General features: G+C 39.1%; 1 protein-coding gene across 4 annotated transcripts in view; it reads left to right on the top strand.

Annotated features, from left to right (window-relative positions):
• The window catches only part of RERE (arginine-glutamic acid dipeptide repeats), a 535,168-nt gene that overhangs the window by 244,416 nt on the left and 271,799 nt on the right, over window positions 1–18,953 (top strand). For 3 of the 4 annotated variants that reach the window (XM_075550652.1, XM_075550645.1, XM_075550649.1), the window contains exon 4: window positions 6,500–6,625. The exons of the other annotated variant lie outside the window; for it this stretch is intronic. In XM_075550652.1, coding sequence (XP_075406767.1) covers window positions 6,500–6,625 — 126 coding nt within the window. The remainder of the gene's footprint in view (window positions 1–6,499; window positions 6,626–18,953) is intronic. 4 annotated transcript variants of the gene reach the window in all.

Below are 18,953 nucleotides of genomic sequence, written 5' to 3'. Positions count from 1 at the left end.
AAAGTATCTAGGAAAGAAGCAGGAGAGGCCAAGTGGAGTTAGGGGCAGGAAGAAAGGGGAATCCTCAGGCTCATAGGCAGTCTTATAGCCTTAGCTAAACAACAAAGTAGCTGGCAAAATCTCTAGCTTACCTCTTTGCTGCCAAAATTCTCTAGATTTGGAAAATGGAGGGGTGATGCTGAAAGGATGAATCAAGAATTTCCCACTGACCTTTCAGGCTGAATGAACCTATGAAACAATTCCCCTGAGATAATCTTAAAACACCAAAAAATATCCCTTGAAGTCATCGGAACAATAGATTAGCTTACCTAGTGCAAAAAGTCTGCCTTGAGCATTATGTTCTTTTGAGAACTCTCTGTGTGGGATCAAGTTGACAGCTGCAATCTTTGAAAGATTAGAAGGAACCTTAGGGGACAGTGAGTTGATGTTAAGGAGGGGAAGAAATGTGAGAATGATTGCAAAGTTGGAGGAATGTAAATCTTTGTCACTAAATTGTACATGTAGAAACTGTTGAATTGGTGCATCTTTTGCTGAGAAACTGTTGGATTGGTGTATTTTTTCTGTGTACATTCTCAACAACAAAATAAATAAAATTTAGTAAAGTGGGTAAAAGGAAGTTTTCATGGAAGAGATGGCTGATTAGCTAGTTAAACAAAAAACAAAACAAAGTCCTTGCCCCAAATCCTAAGCAAGCTGAACTGAGAGGTGGGAGATAGGCCCAGCAGAGGAATGTAGCTGCATGTGCAGACAGCCACTGCTCCCTCAGGTCTGCTGGGTGCATACTTCTCTTTGGAGTCTTAAACAGGCCATGTTTTTTCTTAGTAGAGGTCCCTTTACTTGGGTTAGCTTGAATGGGTCTCCATTGATTGAAACTGAGCATGCTAAACCATCTTCCACCTATTCTTTTGCCCTCGTACAGTTTTTCTGTATCAATTTGTGATGTGTCTGCTTTGAGAGTTTTGCTCCTGAATGAGTCATCAGTGTCAAGGAGCATTATTTCCCAGAGTGCAGTTAGGAATGGTTTGGGCTGCCTTGCTTAGATATTTATTGGATGCTCTTGCTGTGTGTCTTTGGTTGAACTCAGTCCTATAAAGGGGACTGAAGGAAGTGTCAGTTTCAGTTCCTTCCCTCAGAAGTCTTCTAAGATGAGAATTGTACAGGCAAACTCCAGCAAGGCATTATTGGATGTCAGCCTCCTTTGGAGAACACTGAAGAGGAAGCCAGCCATTCCACCCTAAAAAGAAGCTTGCTTTCTTGCTTATATATGAAAAATGATCAAACCTGATTTTTATTAAAATCCAGGCTCTATCTAGACATGCTCATGGAGTCTGAGAATGCTGTCACAAGTTCATCGCTGAGGTTAGTCTCTTTCTTTCAGTGTATAACATCCAGGTGTTCTTGTCTCTTGAATAGCTCTACTTCATACCTTTTCTGTGCTTCACAGATCAGTAATCTATACCACTCCTTTAATAGTTTATAGGACTCCTAATAAGCTATCATTCATATGATAAAGTTTGATTTGGATTCTTTAGAATTATGCATTTATAAGTTCTTCAGTTGTTTCTTATGCCACATGTATTTCCATGTAAAATGTAAAGATTATTACAGATTTTATTTTGGGGTAAATACTAGTTATTTAATTTGTTTGCTATTTGGTTTACTAAATCTGAGACCATTATAAAGTTAAAAGTTACTTTGAGTTTTCTTAGAGTCCCTTAGGTCACTAGGGATATTTTGGTGTTTCAGTTGAGGGTTAGCTGAGCTAAGCATATTGTTACAGCTCGGCATTGTTGAAGGAGAGCGTTGTGTATAATTATGTCCCTACTGGCACACATTCTAAGTGTTGATTGTGAATGAGGCCTGGCTAAGAATACATACAACTAGTACCTTGGAGAAGGCACGTCTTCATTACCACAATGAAATTGGTTACCAAGTTATTTGTAATATAGCCCTCTCTTTGTCAAAAATTGAGTAGCTAGAAGACGAATGTTTGGAACCTCTCTGTCCTTATAACTTTACTAAATAAGCCAATTCTCAACTCTTATTCATGCCCTTCCCTGAAAGCGCAAAGAACAGGGATTGCGGAGAAATTAGCTTTAGCTTTTTCTCAACCAAATTTATTTTCTCAGAAATGGATTAAAAGCAAAAAAAAAAAAAGAAGCTGTTTTTCTTTTTTCAAAATGAAAACTCTCTGTTTTTTTTGCTAGAGACCATCATATAAACCATAGGATCTCCTTTTCAGGTGGAAAAACAAACAAAAAAAACCCCTCAACATCAGCAATGCCACCTTCCCTCCCTCCCCTGCAATTAAAATCTTAAACCATAATCCATGAACCAGGATAAAATGGAGGTATCTGCTTTTTCAGCGCCACTCCCATTCCCTCAGTGCTGCTTGGGGGACATGATGTCCCACTTTAGGAAATGCTGTTATAAATAATGCTGGGAGAGAGAGAGCGCATCATGTAGAGTCTTCATTGACATGCCCTTTTGGTGCACATACATGCATCCCCCTCACCTCAGTGGCACCCAGTCATTAGTGACCCTGCAGGGCAAATTAGAACTGACTCTATGGGTTTTTATGGGAATAGGAAACCTCATTTTTTCCCCATGGTATGGCTGGTATTTTCTAACTTGCTGACATTGTAGTTGGCAGCCCAGAATGTAACCATTACTCCGCCAGGGTTTCTACAATCATTGGCATGAACACACACAGTGAATGAGTTCTATCACCTGTGTATAGTACCCACCACATGTAATTCCAGATGCTCAATTGTAACCTTCTCTCTACAGTAGGCATTTATTGCATTACTAGGCTAATCAAAGCATGATTTGTTAAGTCTTGTATTAACAACTCTTGGGTGGGAACCAGGAAAGCCACATTCCTTTGAACATAGCCACTTCAGAACTTAACATATGCTGTATTGGAGCAGATAGGAACGAGCAATAGAATACTTGGGCTGAGAACTTGGACTTAAGCATTACACTATCTTTATTCATACTCCTGCTCCATCTCAGTTTTCTTCACTTTGTTTTTAAATCTTTGAAGTTGGGAAATAAGCTACCTATTTTATAAGTGATTATTTCTAGATTAGTCCTTTCAAGACATTATTTTTTCTTTTTTTGGTAGGGGGGCCGTGTATTTTCAGGAATGAAAGGCATTTAAAGGATTTTGATACAATTACTGGGACACATGTGTCCCAAGGGATCTTTGGGGCTGGGATTGATGAGATAAGGTCCATTTTTTGAGATTAATGCAGTTATGCAGGGCGTATCAGATGGTAGCATGCACGAAACGTGGGATAACAACTTTCCACTACAACTGAGACAGAAAACATACAGAGACTGATTATCTGTCCCATGCGTCATGAAAGGGTGAAACTTTTATCACATAAACCAAAAGTATTTGCATACATGTCTTTGGTTAGCCTGAAGTATGCATCATATTAAAGTATTTAACTAATAAACCACTTATTATAAATGTAATATTAATCTGTGTGCCCCCCCATGTGTTCTGAGTGAATGTAGTCGAAGTTAAATAAATTAAAGAAATTGTAGGTCTTAACTATCTTGTACTTGGTACTTGGCTTTTCCATATCATTTTCCCTAAGGAATTATGTGAACATCCCAAGGAAGGCCTACTTTTAAGGAAAATGCCTGATGGTATGGTAATGATTTCTGTATGCAACAGTGATCTGCCCCACCCACACTTAACTGATAATCCCTTAAATTATCCGCCCCCAGTTGTTTCTGTACTTCTGTCTTCCCTTACCCTCTTGGTTCCTTCTGTATAAGAAGCTCAGTGCCACCCAGCCACAGCTTTGTGACTTGTTGTACAATGGAATTAACACCTTAAGGTTTTTATCAAATGCTTTTAAAAAGTAGAATGACTTCAACAGAATAACTTAATAACAGACACTTCTTTCAAGGTATTCTGTTAATCTATGCTCTCATTTGGCATGAGACTATCTCACACCATCAATTTCTAAGTGAAGAAATGCTACAGCTTACTGATTGGGTATTTTTCTGGAGGCCATGTCCTTTGTTTGTTTTAATAAAGGCAGCTATCTAAAAGCATTAAAACTGTAAATAGGATATTGGATTTATTAAATGTTCTTTACTCATGTGCATTTGAAGTTGACAATTTTCATTAATCCCTCCTGGACCGAGACAGGAGTGTTGTCTGGTGCCCAGGGCCCCTTAATTGTGGAACAGTGATGTTGGCATTCTGTTCGAACCCCCACACCAGTTTTGTTTGACAGGACAGTAGAATTCAAACCATAGGTGGGGGTGGGGGAAGAGAGAGGGATATTCCTGTCAGTGGAACTCAAAATGAGGCAGGATGTAAGACACCTCAGCACCTCTTCCCAGCCTCACCATTCAACAGTTTGCTTTCACCCTTGGCTGGCATTCCTGATGGGCGGGGCCTGGTGGTATTTAGAGCCCTACGTATTCACAATCTCTCATTCAAATGGATTTTAGGATCCTGCACTTAAGAAATAATTGAAACTGTTTAGTGTATTCTATTTATTTCCATAAAAATAATTTTCTTAACATGCTATTTACTAAGCCTGTTTTCATTATGTTAACTTTTTTCAATGCAGAAAAAGTAGGCGTTCTATTTTTGAAGCAGAGCTTAAAATGAATTTTGAGACAGTCTGATACTTGCAGAGATCTGCTGTGTGAGAGTGTTGGTAAAATCTAATTGCTTAAACTTGATTTATTAGAACTGGGAGTATGGAATTTGTTTGTATATGTGGTTATCTTTGTTAAGAACCCAACAGTAAGTTAAAATAGCCCAAGAAAACCCACTAAAAAGAATGTAAAAAAATATGTAAACTGGGATATTGCAAAATATTATCTGACATTTTCAAGTGAGAACAATGAGATTCTTTGAAATGCCTTTTAAAAATGTTTAAAACATTTTAATTTACTTAAATTAGCTAAAAATATATATAACAATCCCTTGGGGTTTGAAAGTGTTTTAGTTGTGGTTTTTGTTTTAAACACGACTAAAGAATTTAAGAGGTCTGATTAATTGGATTCTTAGTGCAATAGGTTGATTTGAAATTCATTCTTATTTTGATGTTTATAGAAATTGCAAATCCCCTGTACCACAGCGGGACCTTTCCTTTGGCATTGGAGGTGGGGTGGGAGGAGGAGAAGCAAAGTCTTTGGTAGGGACAATGAAGGCTGTCATTGATGTCATCATCTGCTGTCATTGAACCATGGAAGGCAGAGACAACGACCCAGAAAACCCACTGTGGATGTGCTCTAAAAGGTGATCTCTAGAGAAAGAACACAGTTAAGTGAAAGACATTCTCAGTATTAGCTTATTTTCTTGTGACTTGTGTTTTTTAGGGATGTCAAAAGAGACATACAAAAATAAATTGTGAGTTAATGGAGTGTATATGAAAGTTTTGTTTATAGAAAGTTGTTTGGAGTGATTGTCTCTCAAAGGAATTTTCTGTAACTGGGCTCCTAAATGTGATTTAATATTAATATTTCAAAGTTTGTTTCTTTGTAATCTTAAAACAACTTTAAGAACAAAGTTATATAAGCATTTCAATTTTATGGTCTTTTCAGTTTATATTAAAATATAAGATTGGATTGGTTAGGTAATTTTTAAATGTTATGCCTGCCATTTAGAATTTTGGAAGAGGAACATACTCAGATGCTCTTATCTGAGTTTTCTTTTTTGTGCTTCAAAGGATTGTGGTGGCTTTCAGAAGTTGCTCTGGAATCTTTCTTGTTGTTGATGCTCAATGTTTACAAAGTTTCTTTAAAAGAAGACTTATGGCACCTACAAAAATGGTTTCCTACTCTGAAAGGAAAGAGTATCTTTTTGAACTTTATGCTCTGTGCCCTGTTCTATATACTTAGTTTGTAAGGCATTATAAGAAAATGAGAACCCATCTGATTGGTATCTTTTGTTCTCTGGTGTTAAGCTCTATCTGTTTACTCCACTTTCACCTTTGCAGAGTTATCATAGGGTTTGGTGCTGCCTGGGGCCACCCTGGTGCCTGGAATATTTACCGTCCTTAGTGTATACCTACCTTACCTCTCCATCACCTCTCCTTAGAAACTCTTTTGAAAGCTCACTTTGTCCACCTGCAGTTCATTTTACAGTTGTGTTTATCTGACACCATTGAATTTTTGTTACTTATAAGCAACGCATGCCACTGTTGTTGTGCTTTGGCCTTGTGTCACGTCTTAACTTGGTTATTTCGAGGGGCACACACCATACTGCTCTTTGCCAGAACCCAAATTAAAGTGTGGCCCTAAGAAGGGCTACATCCTTGTTCACACTGAAACAAAGACATAAATACTTTGATTGATTTGGAAAGGTTAACTTTAGTTGTAGAAGAAGTCAGTTACCTGACATTTCAGAGGCCATCTCTAAAGGAGTTTTGCAGATACCTACTTGTGTGCTGCGTGCCCCTAATAACCAGGGTATGAGGGGACATTGGGCACGTTAACTTAAAACTTTTTTCTTTTTTAGGTCCACAACTCCCAGGCCTGTTGCAGATCTCCAACTCCTGCTCTGTGTGACCCCCCAGCATGCTCTCTGCCGGTGGCATCACAGCCACCACAGCATCTTTCTGAAGCCGGGAGAGGGCCTGTAGGGGTAAGGAGAATCCCGTTTTTAAAAGCTATCAGTATTTTATATCCATAGGGTATAAAATAGGAATATTACCTCCCTCCCCAGAGCCCCTTAAAAATGTGCTGTATTGTATGTGTTTTTAAGGAGTAACAAGTACATGCACAGAGGAAGCACAATACGGGACTTACCTTACCCCTCTAGGACAGTTCCAGAAGTTAGCGGGGTTGGTGGTAGGGTATTTTGGCACCAGCAGAGAGCATGCTGGGCTGCTGCAAGGAGCAGGAGCTGGCAATCAGCAGCGAGTATGGATGTTTGCAACTGAAATGAGGGAAAAAGGGGGTAAGTTTGAGGTCATATGTGGCGTGTGCATTTCCCTAGCTCATTGGGACTCATGACCCATGCATCTAAGTGATTTTGGTTGCTGCCCTCTCAGGTAACATTCTTTCAGTAGAGTATTGCTCAGAAGTAGTGTGCAGCTCTTTTGTAAAGCTAGCTGTAGGAAAAACACTTCAAGTTGGGGTGTAGTCACACTTCTCTCACAGCTTTACCCTGTTCCTCTTGCCTGGTGGTCACATGGGAGGCGGGCTGTGGGTGACACAGCAGGATGAATCGGCTGTAGCTTTTCTCTTTAGAACTCAGGGGCTGAGCACTGATGAACATGCAGGCAGTTTGTATGTAGTGTACCTCACCTTTTATGAAACCTGTGTTTATACTTCTCTTTCTTTCCCGGTCTTCACGAGGATCTAATGGTAAAATTTTAAAAGAACAAGTGCATGTTGTTCTGACTGCTAGGTACCCAGCCTTGTCCTTAATCAAAAGAGATATTAATCCTTAGAGGTAACCCTTTCCTAGCCATATAATTGTCTGCTTTGACTTTTTTTTTTTTTTGGTTGATACCATCTGTTTTCAGTAATGGAAGGCATGCAGAAATCAAGATAGATTTTTTTGGAGGTAATGTGGATTTTGATACAATTATATTATACACACATGGCTGGCCTTGATGGTAGGAGCAGTGAAGTGAGGCCCCTTTCTTTAGTGTGATGCTGTTATATAAGTGCCCATCAGGCTGGAGATATATTACAACTGGGATAGCAGCAGCTTACTTAAGGGAAACCTAAGAGGCTAAAGTGGAGGTACAAATGCATCCCTGGGTCACAAAAAGATTCAGACCTATCTTGGTCTCAGACATAGTCTCAAAAAACAATTTTAAAATAATACAAGGTCATAGCCATAACATTATCACCACAATGCAAGATACTGTCAACATATAATGGATAATTAAATTGGAGTGTGAAATAGGTGGATTTTGAGAAGTTGGTGCATTTTGACATATCGATGAGAGATGTATATAGAGACTTCCAGGTATATGTTTCTACCTGTCCATATGAGCAGCCTAGACCCTGAGCCTGTGGGGTCCGAGAGTTGTTAAGACGAGAGCCTGCACTATGTTTGGGAACAGCACAGGTTAGTGGATCTGCGGAGGGGGAAAGTGGGGAAGTAAATGGGACTAACTCACAGAGCAACTCCATAGCAGGCCAAGCACACGTTTTATGTGTTAGGTGGTAGGAAGCCTGGTAGACTTTTATTTTCTTGCCTTCTCCCAGACAAGCAGATTCCCATACTTAGAAGGAGGACCATGGAGCTATGGGGAAAGACCAGGAATGCTCCAGGTAGGAGATACGGCCAAGGTATTAGATGAAAAGGACTATGACCATGCAACTGTGATATTAATAATTGGGTAACAAAATCAGGAAAAATGGTTGCAGCAAAACAATATTATATTTGGATAGTTGCCTGTTTTATTTACCATTGATTAAACCAGGAAATGGGTTCACATTATGGAAGCCTTTATATTCTTGAAATAGCTATTCACAATGGAACATTAGAAAGCCAGTACAGGCAATAAAAGCCTAGTTGAAATCTCAGGAGGGAGATTGACAGATTAGCAGAGTTCTGATTTAAATAGGGCTACCTCCTAAAAGTCCAGCCTTTAACCATTGCCATTTTGTTTCTATTTATGTAGAAAATGTGGCATTCGTTTTGGAGCTGGTGCTTTCTTGCTTTATTCTCTAATCAGTGTAGATGTCATTGTCAGGCTGTTAGTTTAGAGTTCCCACGCACCAGGAATTGCTGGATAGATTTCAACATTTTCTCATAATTACATTGATTTTGAGTGAACTTTTTATATTTGCATTGGTGATGACCAGTATTTATTGTTTTACCAGTAAAAATATTTGTGCACTAGAGATTTAAAAGTACATGGCTGATGGAACACTCAGATATCATCATATGTTGCTTTGTATAGATTCTTTAGTGAAATGATGAATATTTCAGTCAAGGTGGTGTTGCAGAAAGCTAACTTTATTGATTCTGCTTTAAAGGCACTTCATGCTGCCGAAGTCACTGTAGCTGGATCTGAATCAGATCCAGTTGGCACAGCTCTCCATGTGTGGGATGCTCATAAATTCTGCAGGCACCCAGATTTAATACAGTGTAATGAGGGAGCTGTTAGGGGAAAAGACTGATGACTGGGTTGCAGACAGTATCATTAGCATTTCTTGCTACGGTACACCAGATGTCTATCCTAATAGACTTGTTTTGTTAATTTAGGTTTTATAGGAAAGCACTGATTGCATCATAATTTAGCTTCCTTTGTATAGTCAGGTGTATATTTGTGCTGTGTTTCCATATTAATGATGTCATAAATTTGTGAGACTATGTTTTATGATTTTTTAACATTAATTTTTTAAGTCTGTGCTAGAAAGGCAACACTTTTGTGTGATCTGCTTGCTGGGATGATTTCTGGCAGAAAGTCTTGTGTCCACTTGTGATGGAGGGAAGAGGCGAAGGAAACTCTGCCGGGCTCCTCCCCAGATGGGTCTGAGTTCATTTCATCTCAGCTACTGGCAGATTTGGGTGGTTTCAGAAGAAACTAAAATGAACATTTTCCCACAGTGAACAGCACCTGTGGCTCTGCTGGGCCCATTCATGTTAGCCGCCATTCTCCTCTTCCTTAAAGTAGTCAAGGGGCTCAGAAGACAAATTCGCTACCAAGAGTCAAATCTGACTCTTAACCACGCTATAGGACAGGGTAGAACTATCCTGTTGGATTTCCAGAAATAGAAAGCCTTATTTTTCCTATGGAATTGTTGATGACTTAACTGTTGACCTTGAGGTTAGCAGCCCAAGGTTTAACCATTATTCCACCGGGGCTCTTCCAGTAAGGGGCTAGATAGTGGTATTTAGTTTTTTTAGGGCCATTTACTTTTACCTACTTTCTCCCTCCCATCCCCCTTTTAACCACTATCTTTTCATGTGTCTAGAGTTTAGACCTTCATTGAGTAACTGACCTACATAAATAAGACAGCACTTTAATAATAGGTTGAGTTATTTTATTTCAGTAGATTTATCTTAAAAACCACTAGTTATAATTTGTCACTGTGAGATGATAAGCATTGGCTGCTACTCACAAGATCAGCTGTTCAAACTCACCTGCTGTGCTGTGGGAGAAAGAAAAGACTGGTTTCACAGAGATTTGACAGTCTCGGAAACCCTACATAGGGTTCGCTGTGAGTTGTTTTAATTTTTGTTCATTATTCTTTAGAGAACCTTTTTGCTTTGATATTTTCTTGTGTAGCATAATTTAACCCTGTTTAGCTCTTCATTTTCTCACTTCAAAATGCTATCATCTACTTCAAAGAGTTGTTGCAAAAAGTGAACTTGAGTGTGCTTAACACGTAGCAAATTGTAAGCACTATCTTTTGAATGGTATAAATGTTTTTAAATGTTTAGACATTGTTAATCTGAGGTATATAGGTGCTTAAGGAGTATTTTGAAATTCCTTTATTTGCAAAGTCATATGTGCTTTTTTTTTTTCTGAAGCAAGGATCTGTTTTTCAACCATGATGCTAATCAGTCACTAGAGATGTTAGAAGTATTTTAAAAATGAAGACAGAAAACTGCTGTTTGTTTAAAGCAAACTAACACCGAGCGTTTATGTTGTATCAGATAATTCACTACTACTTTCATAATCACTTCTCATTTATTGATTCTTGTTATCCAACTTTTCATATTCATGATTACAGTAAAAAAATCCAGCCTGCCTGTTGTTTGCACCAATGGTTTATTGACTGTCATGGACATCAGAGTGCAAGGCAAAAGCAAATGCTGCTCTTGTTATGTGTCGGCTTGGCTGGACCAAGTTGAATCATGTCAACCTGATTCTCAGTGACTTGGCAGTTACATAATGTTGTATACTGTCAAGTTATGTAATGATAGCATCATTGTCCATTTGTGGTTTCATGTGATCAGCCTCCATATTTTGCATAGCATCCTGGTCTTTGGACTCTAAATTTGTCAGTGCATGTGCGGAGTGGATATAGTTTAACCCATTTAATCTGTGTGAGATTATCTCTGACATTTATTTCTTTTTGTAGAAAAGGAAACTTCATGCACATGTTTGTATAATACAAGATCTTGCTTTTTTGTGAGTGGTGGAACTGAGGCTTGAACACAGAGAATCGTCATTGCATTCCTGTTGGTCCCCACTGGGGCCGCCCGCAGCATCACTGCCTTTGCTTCCACTCTACTAGAGAGCTTCCTGTGGGCAGATGACTTTTGCTACTGAAGCGCTGTACAGGTTGGCCCTCGTCTTGAGTATATGGACAGTGGCATTAGTAGAGTACACTGGAACCATTTTCGAGTGTCACTAAATTCACGGTCCATGATGGGGTGCATGATTCAGCACTTGGCTGGTAAATAAAAGAGGAGCAGTTTTAGTCTCTTGCAAGAAAGACTTGGAGAATTATTTTGAAAGACAATTTATAAATACACTATGAAATCGTTCTATTCTGACATACAAGGTGTCGACAGCAAGATTTGTTGTTTGTTTTAAAGTCATATCTTGAATTTTCTTTCGTTCAGGAAAGGGGTGATGGCTGACAGGAAATACTATAGAATTCCTTTTCATTCATCTTAGCCTCATCAGTAAATATCTGAAAAGTATTCCTGTCGTCCTTTTGTTGTTGCTCAGCTAGACCATTCTGCATTTAAGATTGGGCTGACCAACCAACTCCTATTTATTACAGAGCTCAGGAAGCTGACGGCCAGGCTGAGAGCTGACTTTCCTCAAGTGCATGTCTTCTGAGGGTCCATTTTAGGCCCAGAAACCAGGTGTCCTGGGACTCAGGCCAGTGCTCTAGTCTCATGCTACTGCTGCCTCCCTAGATCATTAACTTCTTTAAACACCTAACATATTTACACTTTTGTCACTGTGCCTCAAACCATGGTTAAAACAGAATGGTTTTTTCCTTATAATAAGTCATTTTAACATAGGCTCTTTTCAAAGAAGCACGAGGAGCCCCATGTGTTTGGGCTGATAACTGAATGGTTGGCGACTTGAATCTCTTGGGAGCCCTTCAGGAAAAAGATGAGGTATTCTACTTCTATAAAGACTTACATACTCAGAAGGTTGGATAGGAAGAAAAAATGGAAACAGGAAACATAGGTATGAAGTAGGATAAGTGATGGTACATAGAAGGGATTGCAGTGGATGAGTTGAAACAAAAAGCATATGTTATTAGGAATTATTGATTGTCAAACTAAAGATCTGCTCTGTAAACTCTCACTAGAAAGAGAAGACCCCTGCGTCATTGGAGTTGTTTGGCTATGACTCACAGGGTCGCTGTGCGCTGCAACCACTTGATGGCAGTGCTCTTCATACAGGGGGTCTTGTACCATTTAAAAGAATTAAAAGCAAAGCTTACTATGACTCACTGTTTTTAGAAATGAGGTTAATTGTTTTTCTTACCTACTTGTCATTTTTAAAAGAACTATCATTTGGTTTGTTGTTTAGCTGGGCAGTAGTTTCTGGTTTTTCAGTTTCCCCTGACATTTAGATTTAAAACAAAAAGACTTGAATTACTATGATTTTATTACTATACATTCTCTTTATTATTACATTTTTATGCCAAATTTAATGATCCTCTAAAAATCTCTGAGCTTTCTTCCTTTCAGGGGTAGTTTATAGCCCTCTCACCCTTACTCATTCACTCACTGACTCACTCACTCATTCGCATTGTTTTGCCTTTTCACCTGCATTCTTTTTTGGATGCTTCATACAGTTGAATTGAAAGATATATAAGCAGATATGTAGAACTTTCAGGATTTGCAGGCTCTCCTATATTAGTTTTACATAGAAGCAATAACACTCTTTGTGAGCAAGTTTATCTCAGAAGCTAGTGGAAGTTTAAGTAATGTAACTAAAATTAATATGAGTCTTTTTAGTCTATAGAAATTATGCCCCAGGCCTGGATAGTGGCATTTTCTGTTAACTTTGGCCTCATGTCACACAGTTCAATTGGCATAGGATGTTTTCCACTGCCTCCACCCCCCCCTAAATTTTAGTTTGATGTTGCTTTGAGACTATACATTACGAATACACACCTGTTCAACAGTTTCTACATTTACAATTGATTGGTATTGGTGACATTCTGGGGGATGTACTACCCCTTCCCTTTTCTTCATGGTTCTTCCTCTACTTCCATACATTCACTGCCCCCTACGGTTCCTATTTAATCTTTTAAGTTGTTGCTGTTAGACATGAGGGGGCCTTAAAAACTTAGTGGAAGATTTTCACAATTGTTCAATTGCCTTTTGCATGGACCTCTGAAGCCTCCCACATCAATTTCCCATGTCATTTTAATGATCTTTGACCTGGAACAGTTCCTCAGTCTGTCTTTGTCATGGGTCTTTTAAAAGAATATAGGCCAGATTTATTTTGAAGTTTGTTTCCTGTTTCCTCATGATTAGAGTTAGCTTGTGCAGGTGGACACGAGTATATTCGTTGTATTCTGACTTACGTACATCACATTAGTGGTGCATAATGTCGATTGATCACATTATTAGTGGTGATAACTTGGTAATAGGAGTATCTACCAGATCTCAACTATAAAGTTACTGTATTTTCCCTGGTAAGTCATTTACTGCCAGAAACTTTGTGATTAAAGAAATATCCTGTTTTTAAATAAACTTTTATTCAACTAATATTAGTATCCATTGCCTTTTTTTTTTTTCATCTGACTCATGATGGTGATTGTGAAGTATCACCCACTTTTTACCCAACCTAGATTGCTCCAACTCTGGAAAATAGAGGTTAACCTAATTTAACTGTAAGTTTTTTGTTTTGTTTTCCCCTTGCCTTCCTGAGTAAACCAAACACCACACACTACTGTTGAGTGGGTTGTGATATGAAGCAACGTATAATGGGCAGAAGATGGAAGAGAGGTTTTGAATCCTGTATTTCTAGTCATTCACAGAACAGAATAAGGACTTCATGAATTTTCAGATTTTTGGCAAAAAAAGAGGAAAAACTTATAGTGGTGTATTGTTTCATTTTAGATATAAGATTTGTTTCGTTTTGGTATTGATAACATTTATTTGAAATCATGGTATTGATTTGAATCATGTTGATGACGTTTATTAGTTGTAGGTTCAAATTAATTAATCTCTCTGGGTCTTAATTTTTTTAGTTGTTAAACCAGAGTACTGATCCACTATTTGTAAAGCAAAACCCATGTGTTCGCGGTATGTTTTTTTGTTTTGTTTTTTCCAAAGCTTTCCAGGAAATTTTGATGGGCAGTGGGCAGATTTAGCATAGCATGTGCAGGTCTGGAATGTTCCAAGCGCCAGTCTGAACTTGAATTGGGTATTTTATACATTTAGTTTTTTTTAATTTTGTGGTTCTCCCCAATTAATGCCATTTTCTACTTTCTCAACACACATATAAGATACAATCTATGCATTTATCTCAACTTTTTTTAAACACAACTATGACAGTTTAAAAAATAATTTCAATCTGTATTACAAAACCGATAAAATACTCCCTTGTTGTTCGGTGCTGTTCAGTTGATTGTGACTTACAGTGATGGCCCCTCTGTGCACAGAACACTGCCAGGCTCTGCACCCGGCTCACAGTCACTGTAGCGTTGAACTCTGGTTTTACAGCAACTGTGTCTGTCTATCTCGTCAAGGCTCTTTTTCCTCCCTGACATAAATTCTAAGTGGCCACATTAATTTAATAAGGTGGTTGGTTGATAATGTTTTCCTGAAATAAACCTAGAATAGCTCCCTACTCAGCGAAGTTGCTTTTTAATCACTGACTTAATAGCTTGCTTCATTTACAAAGCAGGAAAAAAAGCACATTGATTTTTTTTTAAAAACTGTTGGAAGATTTTCTTTTTAAAGGAATACATTAAGTGTGACTGAATGGGGCCAACTATACAAAGTATAGCATTGGTTAGATTGGCCAGTACTATCCAGAAAAGTCGATTTTTAAATAAAGGAAATGACGCGTGTTTCTCTACCTTGCCTTTCAAACAGGAGAGGTATGTGGAATCAGAATCTTCCTGTGTATAGTTTTGGTAAGTAGGCCTGGTGGAACGGTGTTAAGGATTTGACTGGTGACTGAAAGCTTAGTTTTGCTCCATGTGAGAAAGATGTGGCAGTCTGATTCCATAAAGAATGACAGCTTGAGAAGTCCTCAGCTTTTTCTGTTCTCTGCTGTGGGGTGGCTGTGAGTCTAAGTCAGGTTTGCCTTCCGTGTTACAGCTTGAATGATGACAGACCAGGATGTGGCTCAGGTTTCATCCCCTCCCCAACTTTTGGAATTCTTAGGGTTTGGGGTAACATACATCAGATACAAATAAACTTTCTGCTAATTAGAGGTGGTTTTATTATGTTTTCATTTTTGTCTATCTTATGTCTGGACAGTAATGCTAATTCTCGACATTTGGAATTGTTATCTGAGAGAGAGGAATGCACTATCATTGGGAAGCTGTTCCCCTTTATTTTAGTCTTATGGCTGAAGGCTGATTGCAATGGGGTATGCTAACAATTTCTGTTTGGGCTGAAAAAGGCCTTTTAAAAAAGCATTTTGCAGCAGCCTCTTTAGATCCCATTGTAAGATGCTTTAGGTGACCTCTAAGAGAAGATAGATGTGTGTGTGTGAGTGAGTGAGTGAGTGAGTGAGTGAGTGAGTGAGTGAGTGAGTGAGTGCTACCTAAGATGAGCTTTGGGACCAAAGGATCATTCATAGAAGAATGAGTTGGGAGAACCTTACCTAAGGGCAACTTTAATAAAACAGAAATGCCTGCCCCCAATACTCCAATGATTCATAACAACAAAGTGAAAGTCAAATGACACTATTATTTTTAGGTTTGGAAAGGTGCAAACAGTTTGCTAACCTAAAGGTTGGTGGTTTGCACCCACCTAGCATCTCTGAAGAAGAAAAGTCTGCCAAACTGCTTCTGTAAAGATTAAACCTATAGAGCAATTCAGCTTAGGAACATATAGGGCTGCCATGAGGGAAAATTGATCTAACATCAATAGGTTTGCTTTGTTTTTTGTTTTTAATGAGAGCAGAACATTCTTTTAGGAATGAGAGCAGTTTGATTTAAATTGCTAAATCAGAACTATTTGGCTTGGTTTTCATATAAATTAATATACATATGTATTTGCTAGAATTAAAAAATGCAGGAATATAGTTGATTTAGAATTACTGTTAATTTTAACATTTGGCTAATTTTCCCTGGAAGTTGGAGGACTTTCTGGTCTTCCCATGTTGGAATGGGAAAATAGTGATTGATTGCTGTTGCTTCTCCCTGGTTTTTCCTGTTGTTATTAGCATTTTCTTGGGTACATTAAAAATATCCACAGATGTTCTAGTGTTTGGCATACTGTCATGATGGTTGAGAATAAGCCATAATGAACTAACAGCAATATGTTTACTTTGTTTTTAAAATCTGCTTTTAAGACACGGAGCAGATTTGTAATGAACAAGGTGGAATGCACAAAGATATCTGATGCATTGCTACATTATTCAAAGGAGAATTTAGCTAGTAAGGGATAATTGGCAGAGCTATGTGTAATCTACAGAATTGGAAAGGCTGCTATGGTTACCCTTAAATAAGGAAGACACATCTTTGAGACCAAGGATTCTCTGGAAATGGTTGAGGAATGACAAACAACCCAAGGTGATAGTGTAAGCAGTGTGCTTCAGGAAAGGCACTGTGATTAAATCCCTTGATGGCACTGAGCTGTGAGGCTGACAATAACACTTGCCCACTGCTGAAAACAAGAATCAGTACGCACTCCTTGATAGGCTAAGTGATTAAAAAGAACCCTTTTTACAATGCTTCATTATCTGGGATAGGCCGCAGCTGCTGATTTGTCTGCAGCACAGGGAAATTTGCTAGGCATTTTGTGTTAAAATTATTGTCTGCTGTGAATCCCTTTGGATAATTCCATTCAATTTTACAATGCTCTTGAATAGATGAGAGATTTACTTTTGCCTAAGTGATTTTGCATGATCATTATTTATTTATTTTTGCCGTTAATAAACCAGAGGTTAGGCACATGTACGCATATCTCTCCTCCCCCCCCCCCCCCCCCCCCCCCCCGGTTTTCTTTCTCTCTCATCGTTGTGAGTGGGCGGGCAGTTAACAGATTCGTGGCAGCCTGAGAAAACATCGACTGTGTTTGGCATGTTACATTGACCTGACACATTGATTAACACATTCTGAGCGTTCTCTGCCTCCTTTTTAAGGAAAATGGCAAGAAGTTGGACCTGGCTCTGTTTGACAGCTTTTAATCAGAGGTTATTTTGTTAGGTGCCTGGTAGGGTTTCAGTGAGCTATTGAAAAAGAAAGCAGCACCATCTTGTGAGCTTTGGGGAGTGAAAATAAACTCCCACCAGTGCTGCTCTCCCGTTTATCCAAAGCCTCCGTGGGTAAGCCTTAGTCATTATCTACCAGGCTGCCAGAAGTTATGCAAGAGGCATGGTGGGGAGACAGAATTGGCCTTGTAAGTTTGGGCCAGCACAATTGAAATCTTGTGGGTAAAGTTTGAAGCTTTCTTCCCTGTACAGTCTGTCTGAGGGGAAGTTAGACTCCCTACTTTGGTGTTTCTTAATTAGTGGTATAAATATACGTATTATCATTACTTTTGGTGCAACCAGAGCTGCGGATAAAAAGTTTTTACTCAACTGCAGGGAGACAGCTGAGCATGATGGACAAATCTATGCTAAGAGGTCTTTCTAGCGGAATCATGACGTGAAACCGAAGAAAAGTATAAAATCAGATTACTGCTACACTAGAAAAATGAACAGATTAAAAAAATTCCGTTCTCTAGTGTGTGCAGCAGCAGATGATAAAGAGAAAGGGTGGATGCCAAGCAGTACGGGTAGGGGACCTAGGGGGACGTGGGCCAAATTGTATATTCCTGGGTAGACACTATGAATATGTTTCTACCCAACCCTTGGTGAGCCAGACCATGGACAAAGCACCACAATGCCCTTGGCCGCCAACCGTACAGCAGGATGGCATAACCCAGAGGCTACACCAGAAGAACTGCTGAATGAACTGAGCTTGAAGCTGTCTGCACCCTTGGACTGAAGACCAGGGTATTCAGATGGGAGAGGAAACCTATGTGGCCACCCACCACTGCACAAGTGGCTGTCATTGAACCTTGGGGGAGGCCCAGGCTTAGTGGATGTCCTGTGGAAGGCAACCCAGAACCACCATATATTTAGTACTGTATCCCCCCCCCCCCTTGTAGTGATATGACAGGTTTTGAACTGTAGGGCACTAGTAAGAATTGATGCAGGAAGTTTTCCCCTGGCACCAACCCCCATGCTTAGGGCAAACAGAGCTCCATCAAATGGGAGATTGAACTGTGTAGGGCAACAACTCATGGGTGGAACTGTACTCACCTTGACTGTGCATATTGACAGTGTCAAGAGTGCTTTGTCATTGAAAAATATTCAATGTTACAAGTGCAATGGCCTTATACACCAGGAACATGATTGACAATGTTTTTCTTTTTGCTTCTCTGGGTTTTGTTTTCCTGCCTCTAGCACATTTGTTTGCTGGTTGGTTTGTTGCTGTTCTTGGTGTAGTTGGTCTTAAGGGGTTTTTGATTTTGTCATAATACGACTGCCAAAGTAAACTTGAGTCATGCATATCCCAGGGACAAGCAGATAGATTCTGTGCTCCCTCAACTCTAGCCCCAATCTAAGAAGTTATTTCTGATAACATGGCCCTGTTCAAAACGCACCGTCATGAAACGATTAGGGTGCTACAGCAAAATGTGGTGAAGAAAGCAGATGGTGCCAGGTACTAAGCAGAATAGTGTCTGGGGTCTTAAAGGCTTGTATTTTAAAAAAGCAGCCATCTAAGTGAGGAGTCAGCTAGAAGAAGCACACCAGTTTATGTAATCCAAAGATGTCAATAACAAAATCCACATTTGACAGCGGAAAATATAAGGACTTCAATTGCGAACACCCAATTTATAGAAG

The sequence above is a fragment of the Tenrec ecaudatus genome, chromosome 1 (assembly GCF_050624435.1).
Source record: "Tenrec ecaudatus isolate mTenEca1 chromosome 1, mTenEca1.hap1, whole genome shotgun sequence".
In the NCBI taxonomy this organism is placed as follows: domain Eukaryota; kingdom Metazoa; phylum Chordata; class Mammalia; order Afrosoricida; family Tenrecidae; genus Tenrec; species Tenrec ecaudatus.
This window is presented reverse-complemented; position numbering and strand designations above follow the sequence as displayed.